At 41.3% G+C, this 26227-nt stretch overlaps 1 protein-coding gene across 7 annotated transcripts in view; it reads right to left on the bottom strand.

Annotated features, from left to right (window-relative positions):
• RALGAPA1 (Ral GTPase activating protein catalytic subunit alpha 1) overlaps positions 1-17539 on the bottom strand; it is a 133266-nt gene extending 115727 nt beyond the window's left edge. For all 7 annotated transcript variants that reach the window (XM_086463241.1, XM_086463240.1, XM_086463238.1 and 4 more), the window contains exons 1-7: positions 17434-17539; positions 6299-6409; positions 5724-5773; positions 4119-4176; positions 3414-3457; positions 2323-2500; positions 592-707 (exon numbers count right to left, since the gene is read on the bottom strand). In XM_086463241.1, coding sequence (XP_086319367.1) covers positions 592-707; positions 2323-2500; positions 3414-3457; positions 4119-4176; positions 5724-5773; positions 6299-6409; positions 17434-17539 — 663 coding nt within the window. The remainder of the gene's footprint in view (positions 1-591; positions 708-2322; positions 2501-3413; positions 3458-4118; positions 4177-5723; positions 5774-6298; positions 6410-17433) is intronic.
• Between the last annotated feature and the right edge of the window lie 8688 nt (positions 17540-26227).

Genomic DNA, 26227 nt, shown 5'->3' with positions numbered 1-26227 from the left:
TAAGCACAGACACTGGAAACCCCAGTCTTACAAACCATTGAGTCTGACATCCTATTTCTGTTTGGTTTTGCCAGCTAGCCCGAGTAAAAAGGGAAAAGCCTAGGGAAAAGGCCAGCAAAAGTTGGGGACTTGTTAAAAGCCTGTATCACAAAAATCTAATGCTTTCAGCTAGAAGTTTCCCCTTAGTTTGAAAAGCAAAGGCCCCAACCACCACAAATGCCACATAATAACAGCAAGCCGAGCTGATCCTTCCACTGGTGGAAGGCAACAGGTCAGGGAGGGGGAGGTGAAAATGGCAAGGGAGATGGAATCAGCATTGCTGAAAGTGACTGACAAGTCCTTGTTTTCTCCTCCATGCTGCACTCTCATGCAAGATGCTGTGGTAACGGACCTAAGAATCTTCACACAGAAGTGAAGATTTTCTAGGAGAATTTGCTTTTCTATGAAGGACAGCTGAGGGAGGGGCAAGGGGAAGGAATGTTTAAAACATTTTTATATGCATTTGCAGTGCTACTAGTAAATGTCTTCTTGTAATAGACAAACAGATGTTAGTTCTTTCATATCTGTTTGCTTGAAAGCTATAGAACATACCTGAATTACTATGTATTTCAAAAGTGCTTCTAAGAAATAGCTTGTTAAATCTTCTTGTCCTTTATCTCCTGATTGTGGAGGAACAAGTGGAGTGATTTCCTCTATAGTCACTTGAGCTATTAAAAAAGTACATTAACATTTAGACCATTTCTTCTCATGCATAAATATCTACTAAGTTATGAAAGTAGAAGTGTATTAGGGTAAGCAGAGACAGTTACAGGCAAAACCATCCACATATAGATTAATGAAAATTAGGACATTTTAGCTAATAAACCATTATAAAACTGATTTTTTACATATCTAAACACAGCAGATAACAACTAAGTTCTCCCTATGCACCTTGGGAATCTACCTGCCAAGATCTAATTTTTCCAAAAGGCATAAAACATTTCTTTTGGAATTTATGCAAACAATCGTGTAATGTCTGTGTTGCACAAATGCCAAATCTTTATTTGCATATCTCACTATTTTCTTAATTTAGCAGTTGATCAGTTACATTTGTGTTAAGTTTTACTAGCTCCATCCTTCCTTTGCCTATACAGGGAAGCTACTTCAGAATTTATTTTTCTCTTGTTCCTGTAATTAGATGTTCACATTTCATTCTTTACGTTCTGCATTTCTACGCTGCCTACATCCCCTTCACATTTGTTCCTCCTTTCCCACTGTAGAGATATAACATGAGATAAGCCCAGAACAGGGCTGAAGTATATAGCAAACTTTTACCTACAGAGCTATCCTGCCACGAAATCTGCCTCCTAAGTTTCAGTAAATTTCATTTCCAGGCAAGGAGACTCGGCTTGCTTGTACAAGCAATGCTTGTGTCAGCTCTAAAACATTGGGTGGAGGTGGAAAAAAGGGACCACCACTTAATGTTCAGAGGAAAAAAAGTGGTTTGTTTCTTATTCACATTTATGTGAAGGCACAGTTTGCGCTTATGACGTCATCCAATTGCAATTCATTAATAAATGAGTTTAAAATCCTGCTAACAGGAATAAATTGAGTTAGGCTCCCCAAAGTAGCCAGCATCTGATACTTACTGCTACAGCGAACAGCCAAAGGAAAAACTGTCGTTAGTATCATCTTAAGAGAAAAAATCATCCTCGTGTTATTGATCAGTCAAGATAATGATCTTCACGTTAAAAAAAAAAAAAAATAAATCAAGAACATATAAAAAGCTTATCCCTGAATGCTCAAGACTTTCCACTGATGCAGACCTTTCTGACCTTAGGTTTTGCAATTTACAAGTTCAGATTCTTCTGGAAGATTCTGAGCCACAAGAATACCATAGCTTTAATTGCCTAGCCAGGCGTAGCAGGAAGATCAATCATTTGGCTTTACATATTGTTCTAACAACCACCAGAAACTGCTTTGTGTAGCTTGCTCCCTAGAGTATTGCACTGGCTTTGGCCAATGTTCAACACAAGCAGAATCCGGCTGTGCGAGTTTGCAATAGATGCAGCATCTGCTTGTAATTCTTAAGAATTACGTAAAATTGGTCAGTTTATTTTTACCCACTATGTGTTAAGGTACTATACTTTAAAAAACAAACAAACACCAAAACAAAAAAAACAACCCACCCTGAAAAACAGGAAAATAAGGACAAAGGTACAATTGGAAGAAGACCTGATAAACTGCCAAGAAACTCAGTAACAGCCTCATAATCTCCCTAGGTACGTACATATGTATGTTTGAATTATGTAGAAAATTGAGTAATATTACCAAATTACTTACTTTCTTGAACATTAATTGGAGGGTTAATGAGATTATCTAGTGTTCGGGGGCCACATTCAGACTGTGGTGATGAAAATCCAGGAATCAAGCAAGAGAACATCCATAATTGTTCTTTACTACAGTTATTTTGAAGTGCTTGCAGCCACAAAAGAAAGAGCCGCACACCTTCTCGACGTATCTTAAAGGAAAAAAACAGAACAAGTAACTTGTCCCAGAACATACAAAAGCATGTTCATTTGTCCTGGAGGGAAAGAAAAGGAGTGGCAGAAAAGATGAGAATAGACAGACAGAATGACCATTAGCAATCAGCAGAGCCAAGCTAGCGCATCTGCTGCTCCTGCTGAAACGCAAGGACAACCCTGGCACCTTCACTGCTGTTTGCCTCACAGAATCTCTTTCACAGGGTTTTCTCTGAAAGAGAAGGAAGAAAACCAACACGTATCTAGTAACTCGTTTGACTACAGCACTGCAAGATGCCATATGAAGTTTTCAGAAAATACAAAGACCATAAAATTTCTAAATATGTCCATGAGTTATAGTAACAAAGGACTTTTCCATTCCTTCTTCAAGAAAGGTGACAGAGTCCTACAACACTCCCCTCCTGGCTCTCACGCTGGAGAATTTTAGAACCAGCCAAGCCTGCAGGTGGTTCACAGAGGAGTGGCATAGTAGTTTGCCAGAGGACCAAAACTACGTGTTACAGTCAGATGGCTTTTGTCCCACAGTCAATCATTATTAACTGTCCCCAATAGGTCTCTTTGGAATACATAACCTTCCATTTCCAAGACAGCCTGAGCCCCAGAACCAGCTTCCCCGCCCTAACAATAAACGGTTAAGGCTTACCTCTGCTTTAATGCAAAATCCTTTAAACTATTTGCACACATTCTTAACCTGGCTACTTCATATAAACACATTACCACTGTGAGTAGTTCTACCAAAGTCAAGCCGATGATTTGAAGCCATTCTTTCATGACACGTAAGTCATGACCTGGTTCTCATTCCTGTGCTTTTACCATAGAAATTTGCCCTTACACTCTTGTTTGTATTTTTAAGTATTTTAGACAAAAGTAGTATGCAACATTTTCCAATACCTTTAACGAATTTCCAGTGTGAAGAAGCTTCTTTAAAATCAACCCTAAAAAGAAGTAGTAAAAAAAAATAAAATAAAATAGTTTGCTTGTTTGTTTATTCTTTTTCGCTTAAGCAAGATGTCAAGAGTTCTCGGTCAGACTTGATAGTAACTTTTAAACAAGTCCTTGGCAATCTCCAGTTTAATCTTGGTGAACTTGATATCTTCAGGCAACTCTCAATGCCAGAAGGAAAGAAAAAGATCACCTTTCATAGCCTCATAACCCATAACATCTTCCCCCAAGGGCTTTTTGGGATGTGTACATCAAAGGCAAATATTCTCAAGTCATTAATGTGCACAGTATCAGCATTCCCCATTTACAAATACAGACCTCACTGCAATTTTGAAATTTATCACTAAGAGAAAAAATTAGGGAAAAAACCCAATTATAAAGCAACTTTCCACCTGCCCCTGTTCTTTGTCAGCAACTGTTTAATTACCAACTTCCCACATTTAATTCTATCTAGAATAGCATTCATTACATTGGTGAGTTTTTTGGTTTGGCTTTTCTTTTTTTTTTTTCTTCCCCTAGCTGCCAAGAGTTTCAAGACTATAAACCCTGTTGTGCCACATAAAGGTTAAGGAACTGAGTAGCACAAACTACTAATAGCTACTAATAAAAAATAAGATTCAAAAAAAAAAAAAAAAAAAGAAAGAATCAACTTACCAATACTATGAAATTGCCATCTCTGATGAATCCTTTCTGGAAGGAGTTGCAAAATTTTCTACAAAGAACAGAACCCAAGGATCTATGTTGCAGATATTGCTCTCAGAAGACCAAAGAGTGCTTTCACAAAGGCCACATATAGAAGTTGAAAGGTTTACTTAGAAAATTTCCACACTGCTTTCCTTGGAAGCATTACTATCCTTTCAAGATAAACCCATTCCTAAATCTAAGAGGCCCAAAGGCTCTGACAGACTGTCTGGCAAGTCCTGCATTGAAGACTTCATATGTTACTGAAGTTTATCTGGCTCCACTACCTCTCTACTGGATATTGCTGCTTATGGCACAGGGACTGCAATGGGAGGAGTATCCGTTTCAGTTGCTCTGGTTTACAACAGGTTATATTGGGTTCTTCCACTTTCGTAGTGGCTTAAGCTAGGATGCTTAGCTGTCAACTTGCCTCTGTGCAACAAGCAAACGTTTGCTGCAGCCTTCTCAGAGGGGTAAAGAGCTACAGCAAAACAATGAAGAACAGACCTGGGGCAATAATGGTCTAACACCTCTCCAGCTAGACTGGAGAATGATCATCTTAAGGTGGTAAGAAACAGAGCACAGTTAAAATCTATTATGTGGCACTTAAATGTTTGTGTTAGAGGCATTAGCAACTTGTAAATAACGTGACATCCCAAATGAATTCCTGGCCAACGCCCTCCAACAGCCCGTGCAACTGCTTCTAAAGCACAGGTCACCTAATATCCCTACAGGTCACCTAATATCCCTTACGTAGGAACTAGTAAGCAGATGAACTAGCTCTCTTCAGATTCATTCTCCTTGTAACAGCTAAACCTACAGTTTTAAGTACCAACATATCTTACTAGAAAAAAAAAATATCTTGAATTTGTATTCAACCACATGGTAAGCATTCATCAGCTTTCAATTTTAAATATGTAAAAGCCACAATCCTTGTCCTACAATTAGAAGCCTCCATCAAAAAGCAAAGACAAAAAGTTGACATTCTAAGCTATTTCTAAACTATAGTCTCTGTTCAGAAATATTCCAAGTTCATCAATTTAGTTTCTAATTCATCTTAGTTAAGTCAGGATATGCTTTTGGTAAGGATATTGTGAAATGCTGTTTTCAAACAATAAATCTTTGCAAAAATAAAAGCGATCTAGAAAAACTAATTCTGCAGTAGTAACCTATTACGAGAAAAAACAGAGACAACATGAAATCAAAATGTCAAAGAGACTATGAATAATCAGAGATCGTCTTTACAAGAATTTCAAGGCGTACAACACATTGGGGGCGGGGGGGGGGGGGGGGGCGGGGGGCGGGTGCAGGGAAACACCACCACCACCAAGTAATGAACTATCTGCAGATGCCAAAACCATCTTTTTCCAGTTAAAGTATCTTCCTGCAAAACTGCAAGTCAAATTCTTTTTCTTCTCACACAAAGCACATACAATTCAACTCTAAGCAAACTGAAAAAGGAATGCAGCTAAATGTAAACCGTATTTCCAAGCAACCGTAGATTAGCTGAACTGTTATTATTTAACAGGATCCAATTCAAAGCAAAACACACATACAGGAATATTCAAGTTCTCTTACCTCAAAAATAAAAAGAATAGAATCTAATTCTTCTCTCTGAGACTTGTGACCTAGATGCAATTAGAAATAAGTAGAAGATACATTTTGTTTTGATAATGAAAGTGTAAAGAACACTGACAAGGATCTTCAGATGTGTAAAACAAAAATATGCATTTCTACAACCAGAATTTTGCATTCCTGCTACAAATAAAACAAGCATATTTCATAGTTACATTTTATAACAGTCACAGTTTCTGTAACTTCTGTTATGGCATCAACAGCTGGTAGAGATTAAGTTACAAAGTATCTTGTTAAACAAAAGTTAGAATAATTCTGCAGAACACAAGAAGTGTAACACCTTAAGAACCCTCACTTTGCAAAAGGGCAAAACCAGTCACCAGAGAACACTCCTCGCTCACCTCCACTGCGTGCACCGCTAATTGCTCTGCCTTCGTTTGCAAAGTTAGTGCTTACACATACTTCTGCAAAGCTAATGTTGCCATTTGTGACCAGACACACAGCTTTATTTATAACACCCTGCTTCCTTTTACAATGAAAACACAAGCACCAAGACGTGTTCTATTTGAAACACTTACCTTTTTGTTTAAGACCTACTTCAATAGTCACGAAGTTTTCAAAGAACACATAATATATATGTGAGAAATGTAGGTCAAAAAACTGTTTGAGGTCAATCGATTCTGCATTCTCTGAAAAATAGAACAGAACGTTGGTTTTATTTCTGTCAAATATTGAGACTCAATCACTGCATACCATTATCCAGTAGTAAGAACTGAAGATATTTAAAAGAAAAGATATTATTGGTAAATAAGTTCTTCAAGTTTTCATTCTTTCAAGCTGAAGCTAATGAAATTCAATACGGCATGCCATAAGTGCCTAGGGAATTTTAAAACGGGACACAATGTCTTCTTGCAAGCTCATGGTTTGCACGACAGTTGTGCCAGCAAACACCAGGCATGAACCAGAACTCCCATTGAGACTAGCACTGTACAAACGAATGTTGTTTTAACTGTTAATTTAATAGAAATAAAGCTAACAATGCTGCCCAAACCCTACAACAGAAAGGTCATCGCTGTCCCCAACTGTAATTACTAGACACAACTAAGCTTACTTAAGAAGTGGGAGAAAGATGGTAAGTGAGGATCTCCTCTGCTCTGTAGAGAAACAGGCCAGGAGGAAGTGAACAGCAGCACTGGATTCCCACTGCAGCCTCCTTACTGCCTTCAAGCTCCAACGTGCACTTTCCTTTTCAGTCTTGCCCAGTCCCCTGTACTCCCCTGATTGTGTGGTCTCGGGAGGTCAGAAGCTAGGACCACAGGGACACCTCATTGTGAGTGTAGAGGGATGTGCTTCCTTGTGTACCCCAGGAAGGTTTCCAGACTCTCTTCCCACAACCCCCTAGATGGTTTTGTGCAAATCCTCAGTTAAAGAAATACATGATGATTTTTCTAGATTAATTTTAAATTGACCATTTTAAACAACCAATTCTTTCAAGCCTTAGTACACACTGAACCAAAAGAACCAAAAGACACTCCTTGTCACGTTACTCAACTACATAAGACTAGAGAAACTAGGTGGACAGAACAATAGTATGGAAGCACAAAGGAACAGGGTAGCAGTATTTTAAGAGGCAAAACTCCCCCCTTTCAGAATACTGATGTGAAACAAACAAACAAAAACCCAACACAAACCAAAAAAAACCATGAAGAAAGGTGAGGCAAACAAAACCTTTATACCCTTCACAAGCTCTATACACTAAGGCATCGTCTTTCACTGTACATGTATCTTTTATTCTAATTCTTTATTGGATAATAGGTTTTTAACCCTTTTTTAGAGTGACATCAATATTTTTCATCCCACAGGACCGGTAGAGTATAAAGCACAGAAACGGTCAATGCCAAACCATGGCATATTTTCAATTCTATTTTATTATGTAGCTCTAGAGGACTGCCAACCCAATTTTATCACAAATCTTGCTGTAAGAATTTCCAATACATGTTCAATTTTTGCAGTAATACAGCATTCTGCCAACATCTTGCATAATCAAACTAGTGGAGCCAGAATGCTCTTGGACAAGACAGTGCTATATTAACAGCTAAGATCAACTCTTAAAGCAAGACAGCTTAGCTAGCAATAAACTTAGTGGTCCAGAGCAGCAAATGTATGCCTGATGTCTACAGGATTACCAAACCTCTGGTTTTGCCGAAACTGCTACACCACCTACAGATCAGCAACTGAACTGCTGAGTCTGAAATATTAAAGTAGGAACAACAAAAAACAATTAACTTGAAACAAACCAGACCACAATTTTCAGGCAGTCAGGGTAAGTGCACAAGAAACGGAGCTATCACTAGAGCATAGATTTCAGTGACATAGGCATAACCATTATAATCACTTCCACTTATGGGGCAGAACCCTAAGTGAGTTCTAGATTATGGACAAGAAAATAGAGCAGCAGGCAAATCAAAAGGGTTTGATACAGGATAATCAAAGTGAAAAAGAAAGCAATGATTGAGACTTTGGGGAGAAAGGAGGGTGGCAGAAGATAATCTTTTAGTCCATATATTTAACTGCTGCATAGGAATTACACATAGAAAGCAGTGAAACAGTTCACTTGATGCAAAGGAGCAGAAAAGTAGTTCCAAACGCTAAAAGGATCGGCAGCAGTTAAACAGGGTCTCTGCCGATCAACACACAGGAATGCTGCATTTTTGTAGGCACATTAAATGTTTCATTTCCTGAAATAGGCCCTCATTCTTTCCCCAGACAGAGGTCAAGTCTGAGGCAGACAAATAAAAAAAATAAACCAAACGTATTCTTTAAAGACTCAATCTTAACACAACAGTTTGTAATTTTTGGAGACACTATTTCTAGATTCTCCAGGTGATGAACTTAAAAGCTTGCCTACATAACCAGCTGAACAGCGATTCTCATTTTACCACATAATTACCGTGTGACACTTGCACACATACAACTGGCACTGTGGTAAGGCGTTCTGCCTTTCCAGACTTCTGTCAGTGGGGGTGGATTGCAGAGGATGGGGGTTTTGGGGGGGTTTTTTGTTTGTTTGTTTTGTTTTGGTGGGGTTTTTGGGTTTTTTTGGTTTTTTTTTTTTTAGTTTTGTGGTTATTTAAGAACAATGTGGTGCAAATCACCTCAGAAAAGACTCAGAGCACATCTGTATTACTACCATTAACACCCAATTAACACTAGAAGCATACCTTCAGAATACAGCTATAGCTTGGAAGAGTAGGATGTAAAAATTCCTTGACTTTGCAGCTTTCCTAACAAATGCATTTCACCCTGATTTCTTCCTAAGATCACACTTGACAGCATAATCAAAAGCAAGATTTTGGAATTCAAACGCAACAGTTAACAGCAACTGAATTATTGCAATAAATCCTATCACTTCAGACAGAAGAAAATAAAAATACAACATTTTACTTACTAGGAATTTTTTCCTGGCATTACCTGAAAACAACAACTTTACAAAAAAACCCCCCACAAACTATTTCTGTTAACGCTGAAAACCAGCTTTCCTTCTAAGGGAGGGAAAACACTTGTGCATCTGATAGATTTGCTACCTAGAGCAAAAGAGAGCATCGGCTCATGATCGAAGGACACCTATCGTGATTCGGTAAGCTGCTGGTCCAGAAATTTGGAACCTTGCATTGCTCAAGGAGCTTGGAAGTTATTATGCATACTCTGACCAAGAATTATGGCAAGAAGGAGGAGAAGGGAAAAAGGGAGATACAGCATGGAGATAATAATGTAGACCTTAGAAGAGTTTGATCTGGAAGTCATCTAGTCTGGTCACCTGCATGCATCATTCGATTTCACTATGGAACTATGCTGAATACAATCCACTTGACTAATACATGCATGGAGAGACTACTGCTGTCCTTGATTACTTTAACATTAAAACTTCCAGCTATATGCTGCTGTTATAGCTTTCTTCATTAATTAAGGATATGATTTTTTTTCCCCCAATGAAAATGTCTCCAAAACATTCAGTTCACCATTATCCTTGTAATCAACTAAAGATACAGCTCTTCAGTTCTCTCATCTTAAAACCACTTTCTCCAATACTAGGTCATTGTCTCTTCTCTGTGCTCTCCCAAAGTATCCTAAGTGCTGCATACAGAGGTAAAAATTATTTCCTCTACAAGGACCGTATGTACGTTCTTTTCACACAGCCTTGTACTGGAAATTTTTAGGACGCTGCTTGTCTGCTTTGGCTACTTAACCTTTTCTGACTTTTTAAGAACAGAGGCATAACCTTGGCTTTACATGAAGTGGGATTCCACAGAAACAGGCTTTCCTCCCTAACTCACAGTGCGTTTATTTATTTATTTTTAAACAAAAGAACTTTTTATTCTCCTACCAGATTCGTGTAACTACACAAGCTAATATATTCCTTGTGTCCTTGGTACTTATGTCCAGATTGGGAGGAGGGAAGGACTCAGAAATAGATCTGGCACCATATAAAATAGTTACAAAAGTTTCTCAGAATGGGAGAGGGAAAAATGAGACATTACTGTATTCCAAAGTGTAAAAACTAAAGCTGCTACTGTACAAAGCATAGTTCCAGTATACTAAACCCCAGACTTCCAGCAGCATTTATGGAAGCTGTTTGTCAAGAAAATGCAGTTCTCTTCGTGCTTCACAACAGCAAGAAACGTGGGTCTTTTACTGCTGATTTTTCCTTAATTTTCTGTAACATAAAAATCGGTACAAATCTGATCTCCACATTAACTCTGGGTGTTCAGTGGTGCTTTTTGGGTTTGTTTGGTTTTTTTAAGGGGAAAGTTACATTTAATCACAAAGACACACAGTACAGCTTCTCTGTCCTTTTCTTCTTCCCACAAAACTTTTCTAAAAGTAGCTTTAGTTTTTTCTAGGTTCAGCATTTGTTTAAGTTTCAGAAGCTGAATTCAGCTTACGGATTTCTGTTCTATTTTGATGCATGAAACAGAGAACTGAACTAAAAATGGAAGACTAGTTATCTAAGCTATTTGTATGACCCTCACTACAAGAGCATTCAACAACCCCATCAACCAGGATTCATACTTCCATTGAACCCACTGAAATTTGGAAGTTCTACTGTTCCCACTTTATAGACTGGAGTTGTATCAAAAAGGACTAAAGAAAAGAAAAAAGAAAACATCGTCACCAACAAAAACCCCTCCACCTCTCCTACCAATTTCTGTGCTTATATGTGACTGTACTTTTAGGAACTTACTTACCTTCCTGTATTTTCAAGTGGCCCACTCTTTTCTTAGGAACTTATTTTCACGTATTTTCAAATGGCCAACTCTTTTGAAGGTTAATTGTTCAAACATTCTGAAAGGTTACATTCTTTTCAAGTACCTCAGTAAGATATTCAAAACTTAAGTGACCACAGCGATCATTTTAGGAAGGGAAGATTCTAAGCCAAAATTTTCTTGCAGAAAATATGTTCTGCCACAGAACTCTGACTGCGAGTAAACCCATTTGCTCCAATGCTTTTATTATGGTTCAATTATCAGCACATCCCTTTTTAACCAGAGATAATTTGCATCCACAAAAGTATTTCAATAAAAATGTAACCCTTTAGTATTACACATTAGGAGGATACTATTTGAATAGCATATCATACTCAGAATTACAACGCAAGAGTACCACCTCAGAGAGCTTAAAAAATAACTTTGTCAGATGTCAAACATGAATCAAAAAAAGCAACGCATTCTTACTGTATATTTAAACTTGTAAGGGATCACCTGAGCCAGATTCTGCAAAGCTTACAAGTTTACACCTACAACATGCCAATCCTCTGTAGGAAGAGGATCTCAGTGGGCTTTAACTTATATTATAGACAATTCACCTTCCCTGTTTATTTCGTGTTCTAAATATTACCCTATAATTTATTATAAGCGTTATAAATAATAACATTATAAATAATTTATTATAATTCATAACATCCGTTATACATTTACAAGTGAGTTGAGTTAGCAAGGGAAATGCTTCTATACTATTTAGATTATTGCCTGCTGTATGAAATTAAAATATTATAAAGCAGGTAAACTTTTACTTTCTGCACAGGACAGAACTTTAAAGGTAATTAAACTAACATCCCGAACTTGAAACTAAAACAGAAAACACCCCACAGATCTTAGATACATATTAACTTTTCTGAAGAGAACATTAACATTCACCAGTTCACACAAAGCATCACAGAAATTTACCACAGCATTTAACAGAACAGTCTACATCATTACAGATCAAGTTGTGGTTTATTTTACATTAGATTTTAAGTGTTTCAAAATTTAATGGTATGTTTATATATAAAATTGTGACAGCACATAATATAATGAAAACATTGCCCTAACTTATTCCGAGACTTACTGGCTATTAAGTCACTTTCTCTCATCTCTACCCAAAAATAAAATACCAGTGACAACTGCAGCAAACAATGACCTGGAAGACAGCCAGACTTCTAGTTCTATTTCTGTAAAGTGGAGGCCTGCTATAGACTGAAGTATTCAGTATCAATGCTCACTGAAGTGCAGTTTCCTGAGGTTTCTAAGGGTCCCCAATTTCAGCTAGCATGCAATCAAAATGGCCAACAGAACTTACCCATTCTTAATTCTCCAAGCCGAAAAATTTAAGAGCTGCTTTACAGCAAAACAGCACAGGGGTTCCGCTACACACAGACAGTCTCCCAATGTCATTTAGAAAGGTTAAGTGGAAAAACCTCAGGAATTAACTCGTGGCTCTGGCATAGTTAACAGACCGTCAAAGTGAAAGAGACCTGATAACAAACCACGTTTCAAATAGCGAGCTACAAATGCAAATTTATTAAGCAAGGGCTTCGCATTAGCCCTTACTGTTTCAGATCACTAACAGCTATTTAACAAAAACAAACCAATATTTTTTAAAAGGTAATTTTGTCAAAGAAAATATTCTTGAGGTTTTTGGAACTGAAGAAGGAACACACCTCATGAAATCTTTCAATGGACTTCTATGTGCATCAGACAAGTCTGAGCCTCTGATCACCACCATGTTTTACATACGAAAATACAAGAAAAAAAAACAAACCACAAATGAATAAGCAGGTTAACAGCACAAACGAACGTCATCTACCTACAAGCCGTTACAAATTTCAACATCAGTGCTCTACAGGAATGAGCAGAAGCAGCTGACAGCTCTTCAAGATAATTCTTTCAGGTTGCTTGCAGACTCCAGTGGAGTTATGCTAGTAAACTTTTAAGAAATGCTTCCACAACAACTCACATGTGTTCCAGAACTTAAGCTTTTATTTAAGCAACTTCAAACACTTCCATAGGAATGTACTTCTTTTCATTCCGAATTGCCACAAGCTAAACCCACACAGACCTTTTCTTCGCCTCCAAGCTGTCAGAGACGCCCCTTTTTCTAGCCTGGGGCTTTGATCCCACTCCAGCCCTCACCCTTGCAGGTACACTGGCCACTGCTGCTCTCTTCAAGTCGAGTGTAATATTAGCCAAAATCCTAAAGCAAAGCAACTCTTGCCCCTTTCCCCCGGCCAAAACAGAACAGAATGGGTTCAAGGTTAAGTCAAGACTGACAGAACATCAAGCATAATTTCTTAAACTGCAAGCAACCCACAGCCAAATCCATCAGTTACAGTGGTGACATGTCCTCTGCAGTCAGAATTACCAGGAAAGACAACACACAAAAAAAATAAATCTACAACTCTTGCCAAAAATAATACAGCTCTGCACATCCACAGAAACTTCTGGAACAGTTATCTCCAAAGAAAATCCCAGACAGCTAGTTTTGCTGTAGCTTCTCACTCGCCTCTCACTTTAACAGCCATAAAACATTCTTCATTTATTATAATATATAAGTGATATTATAATGAGTGATGTTGATGATGTGCAACACCAATGAAAGCCATCCAGCTGAAGCATTAGTGCTGACTGCCAGTGAAGTAGATTTCTTAAATTAAAATCCCTTTAGACAAATGCAATCTCCATTTAAGTATATTGTTTAATATTAAACAATACATCAGAATGGATGTCCAATGTAGCCTGTTTCATTCTGTTCAATATAGCTTGAAAGGGATCACTTACATGAGATGTCGAGCACTAACCAACCACCGAGAATAACAAAACAAAATAAAATAATAAAAAACCACCCTAGACTTCAAATACTCTGTTCTCTTAACACTACATTTTACAAGCACTCTCTCCATGGATCCAGAGATACAAGCAGTGTATTTTTAAGACATCAGATGCAAATAAAACAATTTGGGAAATAATATATTCCTTTTTCCTTTACTCTGGATTAACTGATTACAGGCCTGTAACTCCTACTCCACCAAAAAAAAAAAAAAAAAAAAAAGAGGAAGGAAAAAAAAACCTCTTAATACTTCAGCTTTAAAAGTAAGTCTTAAACCAAGTATATTCATTTGACTTGCTTGCACATAGTAAGATTACGCAGAAATCATTAAAAAAGCTAAAATCCCTAAATATTTAAACACATATATTTACAAATTCTGACTGAAACTACAAATTCAAGGTAGCAGCACTGTATTTGGTATCAAAACTAGAACAAAACAATCAGTCAATATTGTTAAGATACAATGTTATAAAAGGGTCACATATCTAGCTGCCTCAATTATTTACAGAGTTCTCAAAGCACTGTTTTAACCAAAGGACAAATTGAGCATGATTTGATGCTTGAAGGATTACTAGAACAAACTTTTATGAACTACTATTTTAAAACCATCAAATTTTAGTTTGATGTTGAAGTCTGATTAAACTGTGCAAGACCGATTATAAGAACAGTGCAATATTACTTCCATGTTTTTTCCTCTTAATGACCCTAAAAATTGCAATTATCTTCTAATTCACTGGAGATTGCTAAAAAGATATATTTTTCTGGAAAATCACAGGCTTTGTTCTGCAGGCAATACCTAATTCCATAAGGTACACTATGTGCCTCCACTTCCACCTGCTAGAATAGTCTCAGTGATCACACCTGCACGAACTGGCTGCCTCCTTTGAGCAGGGCCTCACTTCTGCCAAGGCTGAGCCGCTGTCATACAGACCACAAGGGAATCCCACTCGATGTTCCCGCTCCAGGTTGATAGGCTCTAACCACCGCATCAAGTCACAGTAAACAGAACTGTTACAGCCTTTAATAGACAACCAGCAATCTACAATTCACAAGCACTCACCTCTTTTCATGACTATTCCATTATTTTAGCTTACTGGAGAACTGCTGCTTTGGTTGCCTTGATAAAATAGAGGGAAAATAAACTAGTACTCCCTTTCCTCCCCTCAAGGCTTAACCATGAATCCAAGGCCATGCTTCAGTTTATCGTTGCTGAACCAAAGACTACGAAGTACAGCAAAAAAAATTAACTCTGGTCCAATATGCCTTGCAGGCCTACTGAAAGGATTTTAAGTTTAAGAACAAGAGAAAATTCTCTCCTCCTGGCTGTGAATGAGCAGAGAATTCTCTTCTGGGTAGCCTTTTAGTCTCCAGTATGCAGGAGCTAAGAGCAATAAACAAGACAAATCATTTTTCATTCATAAAGATCCTGAACAGAGCTGAACCAAGATTTCCTGCCTTCTCACCTCAGATACTCTGTTGGCAATAGCTAGCTTGGCTCCCCTGAGCACATGGAAACCTGCCAATTATTATTTTGGGGGAGTTGTCACTTAAGAAAAAAAGATAAACAGGAACATGCAGCACTACGCTGCTCAAGCTGCAGGATGGTACTTGCACGTGAAGCCACCTCAGGCAGCAGCATATCTTATGTGGCCGCATTATTTTCTTAATCTGGTCCTGCAGACTAGTCAAAAAAACAAGGCCTTGTCTTTCTACCTTGTGCACCTAAGAATATCTGCATAATGACAAAAATCTTGTAGATGCATCCAAGACAGACAAGCTGAAGAGTACTGTTACACCTGTCCCTATTTACACAGACACACATTGTATTCTCCCAAACTTGGAGAAAGGATATGTGGGAGCTGTGCTTCAACAGCTGAGATACACGCATGTGCGGGTGAAAAGGGGAATGGCCATCAGATGAAAACATGCCCCAGCAGATTTAGTCTGTCCTACAGCCAGTAAGCAGAAACCTTAGATCAGATAAGAACATCTGCTTGACACAGAGATAAGGGCTTGCATCTTACAAAATGCATCCACGTACTAACAAAGCTGAAGGAAAATCTTGTAAATAAAAGACAAGCAACAGAAATACCAAATCTAGAACAGATCAGATCAAAATCACACAGATTGTTTTGCAGACTAAAGCAAAACTAGAAATATTTAACATACTTTAGCCAGGAAACCTAAATTCAGAGAGGTACTTAGACTCCCTATAATGCTCTTTCCTCTTAAGTTTCAACTGATAAAGTAGCTAAAAGTAGTCACAAATCAACATAAAGCACACCACAACTGGCTCAGTGCAGCTAGTTAAGAGGAGTGTTAACATTTCAAGTGAGGCAAGAGGATACACCTGACTATCGAAGCATCCTGGATAGCTAGCTACCCAACTATTCTCCATTTCAAAAGTCTAAATAATTACTACGTTGCAGAAAATAAGTCATGCAACAGCAGATATTGCCATATGGGAACACCTGTTCTTTCAAACACAAATACAAAAGAAAAAAAGGAACAATAATTGTTTTCCTTTGAATGGAAAGAATACAGCTTTGGAGACCAAGGACAAAGTACTTAAATACCCCCTCAGACGGTGGGCAGAACCCAAAATAATCCATTCAGGACTCTGTGCTAAATATGGACTGCAGTTGCCCTTGACCCAGCCCTGCTCACGTGTTGATAAACTGTCAGAAGCAACACATGCATCTACAGAACTGAGGGCCCAAAAGACGCTCCGGAGCAAACTTCTTTTTTCAAGGACAGCTTGATGACAATGACTTAGATTTTTACAGACACACGCAACTAACAGATATTTTAGAATGGTTAACCCTGGTGTTTCTTTCCACTGTTTTTTCATCAGGGCAATTATTCCACCTAATCACAATTTCTAATTCACTGGTCAGGTTAAACAGCTGTTCACACGGAACCGCAGCAGGACTTCAGTGCTTATGCTCCTCCCTTGATCAACCGGCAAACCAAAAGTGTTTTCAGCCCAGCTGTATGAATGCTTATCTACATCTACTCTAGCGAGCACTTACTGTTGTGCCTCTTACCTTGAAAACACACGAGAGCAAAAGTTGTTACTGTGAACATTTAGAGGAAACGCATTAGGGGGCCACAGGCACCATGAGCGCTCACTAGACACTTGTATGCAAGCGCACGGACTTGGCAGCATTTATGTAGCTCCAGAGCATAATCCACGGGGGGAGCACACCAGCTTTTCGCCTCCGTCCACAGCTGCCAAATGAACCCCACCTCCCAGCGCGATGGAAATGTACCCGCCTCGGCACAACAGCGGGGAGCGAAGCAGCCCCCGCCGCGCCCGCCGGCCCCCAGCACACAGCTGAAGCCCTGCCGCCGCCGACCCCGCGATGCCGGGCGCGGGGCCCTCCCTCCGGCCGCCGTGAGGCGCGCCGGGTGGGGTCTCTCTCCGGAGCAGAGCCCCAGCCCGCCTCCCGCTCCGGCGCCCAGCCGGTCCCTCCAAGTTCCCAGTCCTCCCCACGCCGGGACTCGGCGCCCCCGGGCCGCCCCCCCCGGCTGACCCGCTCCCTCCCTCCCTGCCGGCCGGCCGCCTCACCGATGAGGACGCGCAGGTGCTTGAGGCGGGTGAGCGGGTCCTTGCGGGTGTCCAGCACTTTCTGCGTGGATTTCCGCACGTCTCCGTGCGGCTTCTTGGAGAACATCCCGCCGGGCCCGGCCCCGGCGCCGCGCTCCAGAGGCGGACAGCGGCCTCCGGATCCGCCCGCTCCGGGGCCCCTACATAGCCAGCGGCGGCAGCGCCGCCTCTGGCTACGATGCGGCGGGGGGTGGAGGGGCGCGGCGCGGAGCCAACTCCCCGCAGGCCCGGGGGGGGGGGGGGGGGGGGGCCGGGCCGGGCCTAGACTCCCCCTTCCTCCTTCCCCCGTTCTCCTCCCGCTGCTTCACGACAGCCGTCAGGTGCGACCCCAGGCGTCCCTATGGCAACCGCGCCGTTACGTCACGGCCGGCGCTCCCCAGCGCACCTCCGAGCCCCGGCTCCTCCCGCCCGCCCGCCCGCTCTCGGGTCGGGGCGGGGCGGCAGCGGGGTGCGTCCGCCGGGGCCTCGGCGGGCCTCCTCGGCGGTGCTTGGCGGGCGGGCGCTGGAGCAGGGAAGTGAGGGGCTCGTTGCGGGCTCCTCTGCGCACCTCGGCAGCGGCAACTGCCGCAGGAAACGGCACTTCAGCTGCTCATACGTAAAACTTAAAGTTACCCCATTATACAGCTACTTCTGGCTATATAGAGACACTGAAGTGTAGCGAGGGAAGGGAGGAATAAGGACCTAAAACCCAGGCAGGGACCGTATGCACCAAGGCAGCGACTCCAAACCTTTGCTCAAGCCTCAGTTGTGCAACCGGCAGTGATGTGTCTCGCCGTTCATCTTTCCACATTGGTCCTCAAAGTGCTGCAACTCCTCACCCTGAGCTCCTGCCCAGGGTCGCCGCCTACGCCTTGGGCAGCAGCCCTGGCATCGAGACTGGACCATCAGGTGTGGCTGGGTCCAGCGCGATGGTCTGGGCCGTCCTCATTTCTTCTGCGCTCCGTAGGATGGCCACGCCCGCGCTGCTCCTGCAGCAAAGCCAGAAATGGGCTCAAGGGACCACATTTGTCCCAGTCCCACACAACCTCACCAGTGAGGCCCACCACAACAGCCAGGGAAATGTACAAGGTGCCATGTAAACTCTGCTGCTGCGGGCTGAATTAGTGATACTGAAAAAGCCCAAAGTTTCTCCTAAAATCCTGACGTTGGTTTACAATCATGAAGTTTATGAGACAGAGAATTCTTGGGCTTTTCAATAGACATCTGCTGTTGTGTCATTTAAGACTCATGATTTCCAGTGTCTCTTTGCTTGGACATTTTTAAATAGTCCCTGGTGCTCAGTTTTGCTTTGAGGAAATCCAGTTCCCTGAGCTAAGAGCCTGACGACAGCAGCTGGAGTTTTTAGTATTGGCAATATTTAGCTATTTGAGTCTTGCTATAAAATTGTAAGCTCTGTCAACATTTACATACCTTTTACTTAAATAACATAACCTGAATATTCAAACGCATGACCAGTAACAGTTAATGTTACAAGCGTAAGGGCAGTGAGATTTAGTCAGCAGGGCATCAGTGAGGGAGTCAGTGTCATCTGCCTACCTATGTGCTCTGCCCCAAAGTATCTCATATTCTACCACCTCATTAAATGAGTTCTTAAGATTAGCAATGTAAGGTAATACCTAGTATTACAATAATTCATTTTACCATAACACAGTACATTTTAGCCTTCTAAGATCTGACATGATACATTGATTTATGTGCTTTGTTTTCTAAATATCATGAATTCTAAGCACATTTGTGTACTTTGACAATCCTTTAAAAATATCTTTTCTTTGGAGAATTTGCTTGCTTTTGTGATAATTTTTAGGTCTTTAATTCAAAACAGAGTTTAAAAATGATAAACAGAGTAAGACATCACCAAAATATTAAATGACAGGAGGGAGTGGTGTTCCAAGATAATAATGGCTTCTACAGAGAACCTCCTCGTGCAGAGCATGCCAGGCAGGAAGGGCATGTTCTATGCACAGTGAAAGCCGTGATCTTGCAAAGGCTTAACTGTGAAGCATGTGACTTCGAGCCTTTGGTTATGCACAGAGGACAAAGTTAGAAAACAGCAGGATTAGTTAGGGAGGGGTTAGGTTCTCTGCATTCCAGGTGGCTACTACTGTACCTAGTTCTTCGCATTTCCACTTTAAAGGAAGAACTTTTAAAACACACTTGCCCAGCCATGAGGGGACCCCATAAGTAAGTTTAACTGAACTTTTAAAGGAGTAGTGTAGACAATTAAGTGCTGCAGAACTTCTTTCTTTTAACTCTCTCTACAGGACCCCATAGGGAATACAAAGTAGTGAGGGTGATGGGGTCACATTCTTACCATCCATTAATTCATCTAGGATTTATGATTTCCAAAGAACTCAGCTGTTGCCAAATACTTCAAAAAACATATGAGTATTTTTCTGATATATCAAAAAGAGCACAAACCCTTCAGTTCCAGCCTGGTTCAACAGTTAACATTTCAAATGGATAGATTATGTTTTGGATTCCTGCATCCACCCCCAGAAATCCAAGTTTCTGGAACTGATGCTTTACTAATATTTACACATTAAGGTACATAATTAAAAGTAAGTTAAAATTACTCAGAATTTCACTAAGTATTTCCCTTCTTTCAGGTAGCTAGCATGAATCTTAAACCTGATCCCTTAGAGGTGCATGCTTATATTCCACTGAAGAGTTATTTGTCCTCATGGTCCTTCAAGAGAAAAAAAAAAAAATTAAAAGACTTTTAAAAAAGCATTCCACATTCCACTGCTTCTCATCTCTTTTTACTTAGCAGAACAGCTGATCTCTGTGAGGCTTTTCTCTAAGTAGTCCTATTTCTACTTTTCTATACTCCCCTCCACAGTGTCTTTCCTATGGGTGTTGTCTTGCTTTTGAGAAAGAAGCCCCTTTAAATTGCACCCTGGGCATTAGGATGGTGTGTTGCAATCCTCTGGGTATATGGCTTTGCCTGTGCTACAGTATTCCTGTTTATGAACCATCCCGAGTAACAAATTTTTAGTTAATTAGCAACAATTTAATTTGAGAAAAAGATCCCCAAACTTAGATATTAAAGGTTTGAATAGTCAAAAAACAGGGTTCTGTACAGTCTAGTGTATATATATTAATTACAATCTAGCAATTGATACCGGAGATGTTGGCCGCATTGACCTAAGCAGTCAAATATCAGGATCCGTAAGGTATTTCTAATATGAGAATGATGGAACAGCTAGCTGTTCCTTCGACAAAATCCTGTTCCTGTGCAAAAAGGCACAAATTCCCATCTCATTTCATAGAACCATTAGGTTGGAATAGACCTCTGATATCATCAAGTCCAACCGTTGACCTAATACCACCATGCCCACTAAACCATGTCCCAAACTGCCATATCTAGATGTTTTTTAAATGCCTCCAGGGATGGTGACTCTACCACTTCCCTGGGCAGCCCATTCCAACCTTTGATCACTCTTTCAGTAAGGAAGTTTTTCCTAATGTCCAATCTAATCCTCCCCTGGTGCAACTTGAGGCAATTTCCTCTTGTCCTATCGCTTGTTACTTGGGAGAAGAATTTGCACAACCTTGTATCTCACAGATGAAATCTGGAATCTACATGCTTTTGTAATTAAGGGAAAGAGCTCTTCATGAGCTTATACTCTCCTGAGCAACCAGTTCTTGCCTTATTGCTTTTCTCGTTAGGCAGTGTATCAGCATCTGGTACAAAGTCAGAACACTGCAGTCTTTCCAGCCACTGAAGATCCCAAGCTTGAATAAATTTTTCCATGAGCTATAGAATTAATGAAGCCAGATTTCCTCTGAATTTGTACTTCAGCCACTGAATGCCATGAGTCACCTCCTTCCATAACGATAAACCTTCCTTTGCTTAGTCTTCTCCTACCTGTTTGAGATGGGCAAGAGGCCCGACTGCAGCTAAGTCTTAACTACATGCATAAAGGCTGACGAGCTGACTGCTGTCCCTTGGAAGGGCAAAAGCTCTTACATGTTTCCCTCTGTGGGACATTGATAGGGGCTCGTTTTTCCAGATACTGTTTCACAAAACATAGAGAAACTTTGTATCTTTAGCACTTGTGCTCTCATGTAAAATTAGATCTAAATTAGACAATGGCTTTAAAAGTAGCAGGGAGAGTGCAAGTGAAAAAAACCCAAACCAAAACCAACCCAAGAATTATTACCTGAGCTTTGTTTTCTTAACATGCTAGGACCATGTCAGCCATGCTCAGAGAACAGAAGGGATATATGGCCTATCACAACAAGAAACTTCCACACACGTGAAAGTTATTTTCAACCAATGTAACCGTTACTAATTCCTGTCCAGCGGTGCCAGAGAACTTAGACTTTTGCTGTGCAAAGTCACCTCCAACTCACAATGTTTGAGTTCTAATGTAAGCACTAGCACCCATATCTGATATGGAAGAGGTTTTGAAATGTGAATACACTGATACAGTGGCAGTTACAATTTTTTTTTAACCGAAAGTGCTCAAACACTCTCTCTCAACCACTGAGATGTTTTCTTTTTCTTCCCCAACTTATGAAATAGTTTTGAAATATTGACAAAGCCACAAAAGAACTTCCAGAAGAGAAAAGCCCTGCAGAAACTCTGCATGTCTGCCAGCCTTTAGGGGAGAGGCAGTTTTGCACAGATTATTTCCTTTTTATCAAAGGAAATGTTTTGCCCCCCATTCTCTCCCCTTATCTCACCTGCAGGAGTAAACAGGGTCTTTTATAAATAAGTCATATCTCTTTGAGCTTATTTTGATTAGTAGTTTTAAGCTTACATTACACCATTTGCAGCATATACCAGAATATCTTGCCTAGATAATACGTGAGCTGAGGGCAGAACACGATCCAATAGTGTTCAAACATGGCTAGTAGCTTGCACACCGTAACTGCTACTTTAACTTGTTGCTGGCCTTGTCCTGCAGGGAAAATAGTCTTTTCAGTGTTCTTGTGACCCACCTCCTAATACTGCACTTTGAAATCGAGGGTGAAGAATCAGATTTCATTTGATAGAGTACACAATGTATAATTTCTTTGTGATAGTGGATAAAAATTATTTCAAGTGACATAATTTGGTTTGCCAGAGTTCACAAACACCCCACTGCTACCACTTCTTTCTTAACCCATACAACAGATGTGGCCCAAGAACTGACTAAAACCTCATATGTATCTTCCAGAAAATTTCTCTCATGATTTTTCTTTCATTGTTAATAACACATACTGATAGACCTAGCTAATATGTTGATGTCCTGTCCCCTTTGGGGGACCTTGCCCCCCACAATCAAACGTGTGATGACCAGTCCAAGACAAACTACATCTTCGAACTGGGAGAAACTGCTAATAAGAAGATATTTTGAACTCAGTAAGATGTAGTGCACTATATTGGATCAGACACAGTAAAAGCTCTTTTGTCCCTGCTTCTCCTAGGAGGTTTCATCTATGCTTGTATCCTACTGACTCACATTATAGATCTTTGGCTTCTCTCTTTACAATCTTCTTCTTGTCAGAAATACTCCATTACTATGCAGTTACTCACTACAACAAAAGCTGTCAATCAAATTGATAATCAGAACGGTAGCAACTGCTTTTCAGATTCTAGAGTGATACATGTTTCCACTCATTGTCTCCATTCAACAAATTAGGTGTAAATTACAGCTCTGTTTCCTAACTTCTTCTGAAGATGTCTGGTCTAACAGCTGCCATGCTTGTGCCAGGTTCCACTTTTCTGTGTGTTTCAGAGATGTGACTCAATAGCCAGATTCAGGCTTAAGTGCCCAGATTATGTCCTAGAAGTTGACAACATTTTCCTCTTTGTTCGAGAGTTCCCATCTTCAATCATCCCTCTCTTTCCCAAACTGGGAAAGGGTATTTTACTATCTGTCAAGGTATGTGCTGGCCAGCATTTTATTTATAATGATTGTTATCACGTCCACATTTTTTTCAGTATCAGCTTTCAACAGAATTGCCAGTTTTGAATTTTATGTTGTTGTCAACTGTTCCTGTTAATGGACTATGTCACTTTCTAATTGGTCAAAAATACCACATACCAGCTGTACCACTTCCACATCAAATGCAGAGCTGAGCTGATCAGGGTGATGACAATCACCTTCTTCTTAATCGCTATTTTACTCTGATGAACGGTATTAAGTCACGATCCAGAAAAAAATTGTAGCTTTGTAGGCACCTAATGCTTCCTTTCACTTATCCTGATAAAATGGTCAATCTACAGACTGGTCCCCTGGTTGCTGACTGGATTGCTAGCTGATATGTACACACAGTAAGAAACAAATCTTTGCAAGTCCTCTAGTAAGACACCCAGAATTTCTTCTCCCCCCCCCCCCCCCCCCTTCTAGCACACATCTGGCCCTAGACAGCTGATTAAGATAGGTGTTGCCAATTTATATGTTGAGGGCTTATAGGTGACCTGAATAATTAACTTTATATTTCTGGGAACAAATTATAAGCTGCCACTGGCACTGCACCACCATACATAGCTCCTGGAAATACCCTTTTCTCTTAGCTTTTCTAGCACTCCATTTAGACAGTCAGGTTAGCTTCAAACAGTACCTTTCTTTTTTCTCCTCCAGGCAGCAGACGTTTGTATTGCTTTAGCTGGGTAACCTCCCCCCCCCCCGCTACAATCAGAATAGAAGCAGCGTGTTAAATCATGTATTACTGAAAAAAAAAAATCCTGGCTCAATTCCCCATCCTGGTTGCTGATTTCCACCGTGCCATGGGAACTTTGATTTCCTTCTGGGGCTTATTTTTAGCTCCCTTAGTTCTAGTTCCAACTGTTTGGATGGGAAATTACAATCAGGCCAAAGGTCTCCTGATTTCCTGCCATTCCTTTCCCTGCAACTCTTTCCAGTAGCTTTTTTCTCTTAGTCCAGAGTATTTGATTTCTAGTCTTTACATCTTGCTAGTCCAAAATGCAACACTGAATTTGGGATTGTTAGATTGATAGGATGAGAGAAAACGGCCTCAAGTTGCATCAAGAGAGGTTTAGACTGGACATTAAGAAAAATTTTTTTATTGGAAGAGTGGTCAAATATTGGAACAAGCTGCCCAGGGAAGTGGTGGAGTCACCATCCCTGGAGGTGTTCAGAAAACGTGTAGGTGTGGCACTTCGGGACATGGTTTATTGGGCATCGTGCTGTTGGGTTGACGGTTGGACTTAATCTTAGATGTCTTTTCCAACCTTAATGATTCTATGACATTTTTTATTTCTGGTTTCTTTTTGTCAGATCCCTACAGATCTATGAAGAGAAATTTCAGATCCAGTCTGTGAAATTCACTGGTTTTCTTTGGGGACATCTCCAGGTCTCATTTCAGGCCTTCTCCTAGTTCCTTGCAGCTATTTGAGTATTAGACATCACTGCTAACACGTTAGCTCAAAGGAATACCAGCTAAAAAACCAGTTCCTTGGTAACCGCTCGTACAAGATTCTAAAACTACAGGAGCCAGCACTCGGGCAGGTTTTGGGGTCCCGCCAGATGTTTCTGAACAGGGGAAGACCTGAGGACAAGGTCGGTTGCTGTCGCTCTGTTAAAACGCCGGAGACACGCAGCCCCGCGGCCCAATTCCCGTGGGCGGGGCCCGGCGCTGCTCCCGGCACTCCGGGCGGCTGCTGCCCCCTGGCGGCGGCGGCGACGCCGAGCATGCGCAGGCAGCTGCGCCGGCAGCCCGCCTTCCCCTTCGCCATCCCCCGGCATGGCGGCGCGCTGCTGGGAGCGAGGGTCCCCCGGTGCGGCGGGGGGCGACCCGCCAGGATAGTCCCGATAAAGCGCCGGGGGGACGTGGAGGCGGCAGGAGGAACCATGTCTTCGGCACGGACAGCTGCCAGCTACTGCGGGTCGAGGAAAGGGCGCGCTCCTGCGTGCGCTGCGGTCCCTCTGGGGATCATCGGTGGTTCCTTGTCGCATCCTGGAAGTTGTAAAAATTGCGGCGGGTGTGGAGGAAACATGCCAGGTGCTGCTGGGTTCTCAGCCGGCTGCAAAGCCAGAGACAACAGAAACGGAGGGCATGTAGTTTGCGCAGTGAAGGGCGGGAGATGGTTAATTTTGTCCAATACTTCTCTGTGTTCCTGGAGAAGAGCTATGTACACTCTGCTCGGTGGAGATACGGGGAGATGAGTTGGTTTGCATACACAGAGGTACGGGAGAAGCGGCCAATATACAGCGAAGGTTATTGTGGGTGAGGTGGGCAGCTGTTGCCGTAGAGGTAGAAGTCCATGGGGAAGCTCAAAATTATTAACTGCCTCACAACGTGACCTGTGTAACATCCTTCCAGAAGGTGGAGAGTGGCTAAATGCAGATCTCTCAATATGAACTGTCACTGCCAGGCAAATACAACCTCAGCTTCGGTGGAGTGGCACAGCACACCATGAAGACATGCAGCGCTCTTCCACTCCTTCACCCGGCCCAGACTTCAGAAGCAAGCCTGAACTGCACAAGCCAGCTCACCTTCACCTCAAAGACAGTGCCCATGCCTGCCTGCGGGGCACAACCAACTGCGTATTTCGTGACTCTTGAGGATCCCTGCCAGACTTGCCTGTGCATGCGTGTCCTGAAGTGAAGCTAGACAGCCCCTCGTAGCAAGGGGACAGTCGAGACAGCTCGCTCTGCGAGCATCCTTTGTATTCAGTACATCTTACGCAGCACAATTAACGGCAGTTGGCAAATGAACAGAAAAGCGCTGATACTCAAAGCCAAAAAACCTATCCCAACTCTGCACAAATGGCAGCATGTCCGCTTAGTTCCTTCTCATG

This window comes from Leptosomus discolor, chromosome 3, assembly GCF_034619465.1.
Source record: "Leptosomus discolor isolate bLepDis1 chromosome 3, bLepDis1.hap2, whole genome shotgun sequence".
Lineage (NCBI taxonomy): Eukaryota > Metazoa > Chordata > Aves > Leptosomiformes > Leptosomidae > Leptosomus > Leptosomus discolor.
Note: the sequence above shows the minus strand (reverse complement) of the source record. Positions and strands in the feature narration are given on the sequence as shown.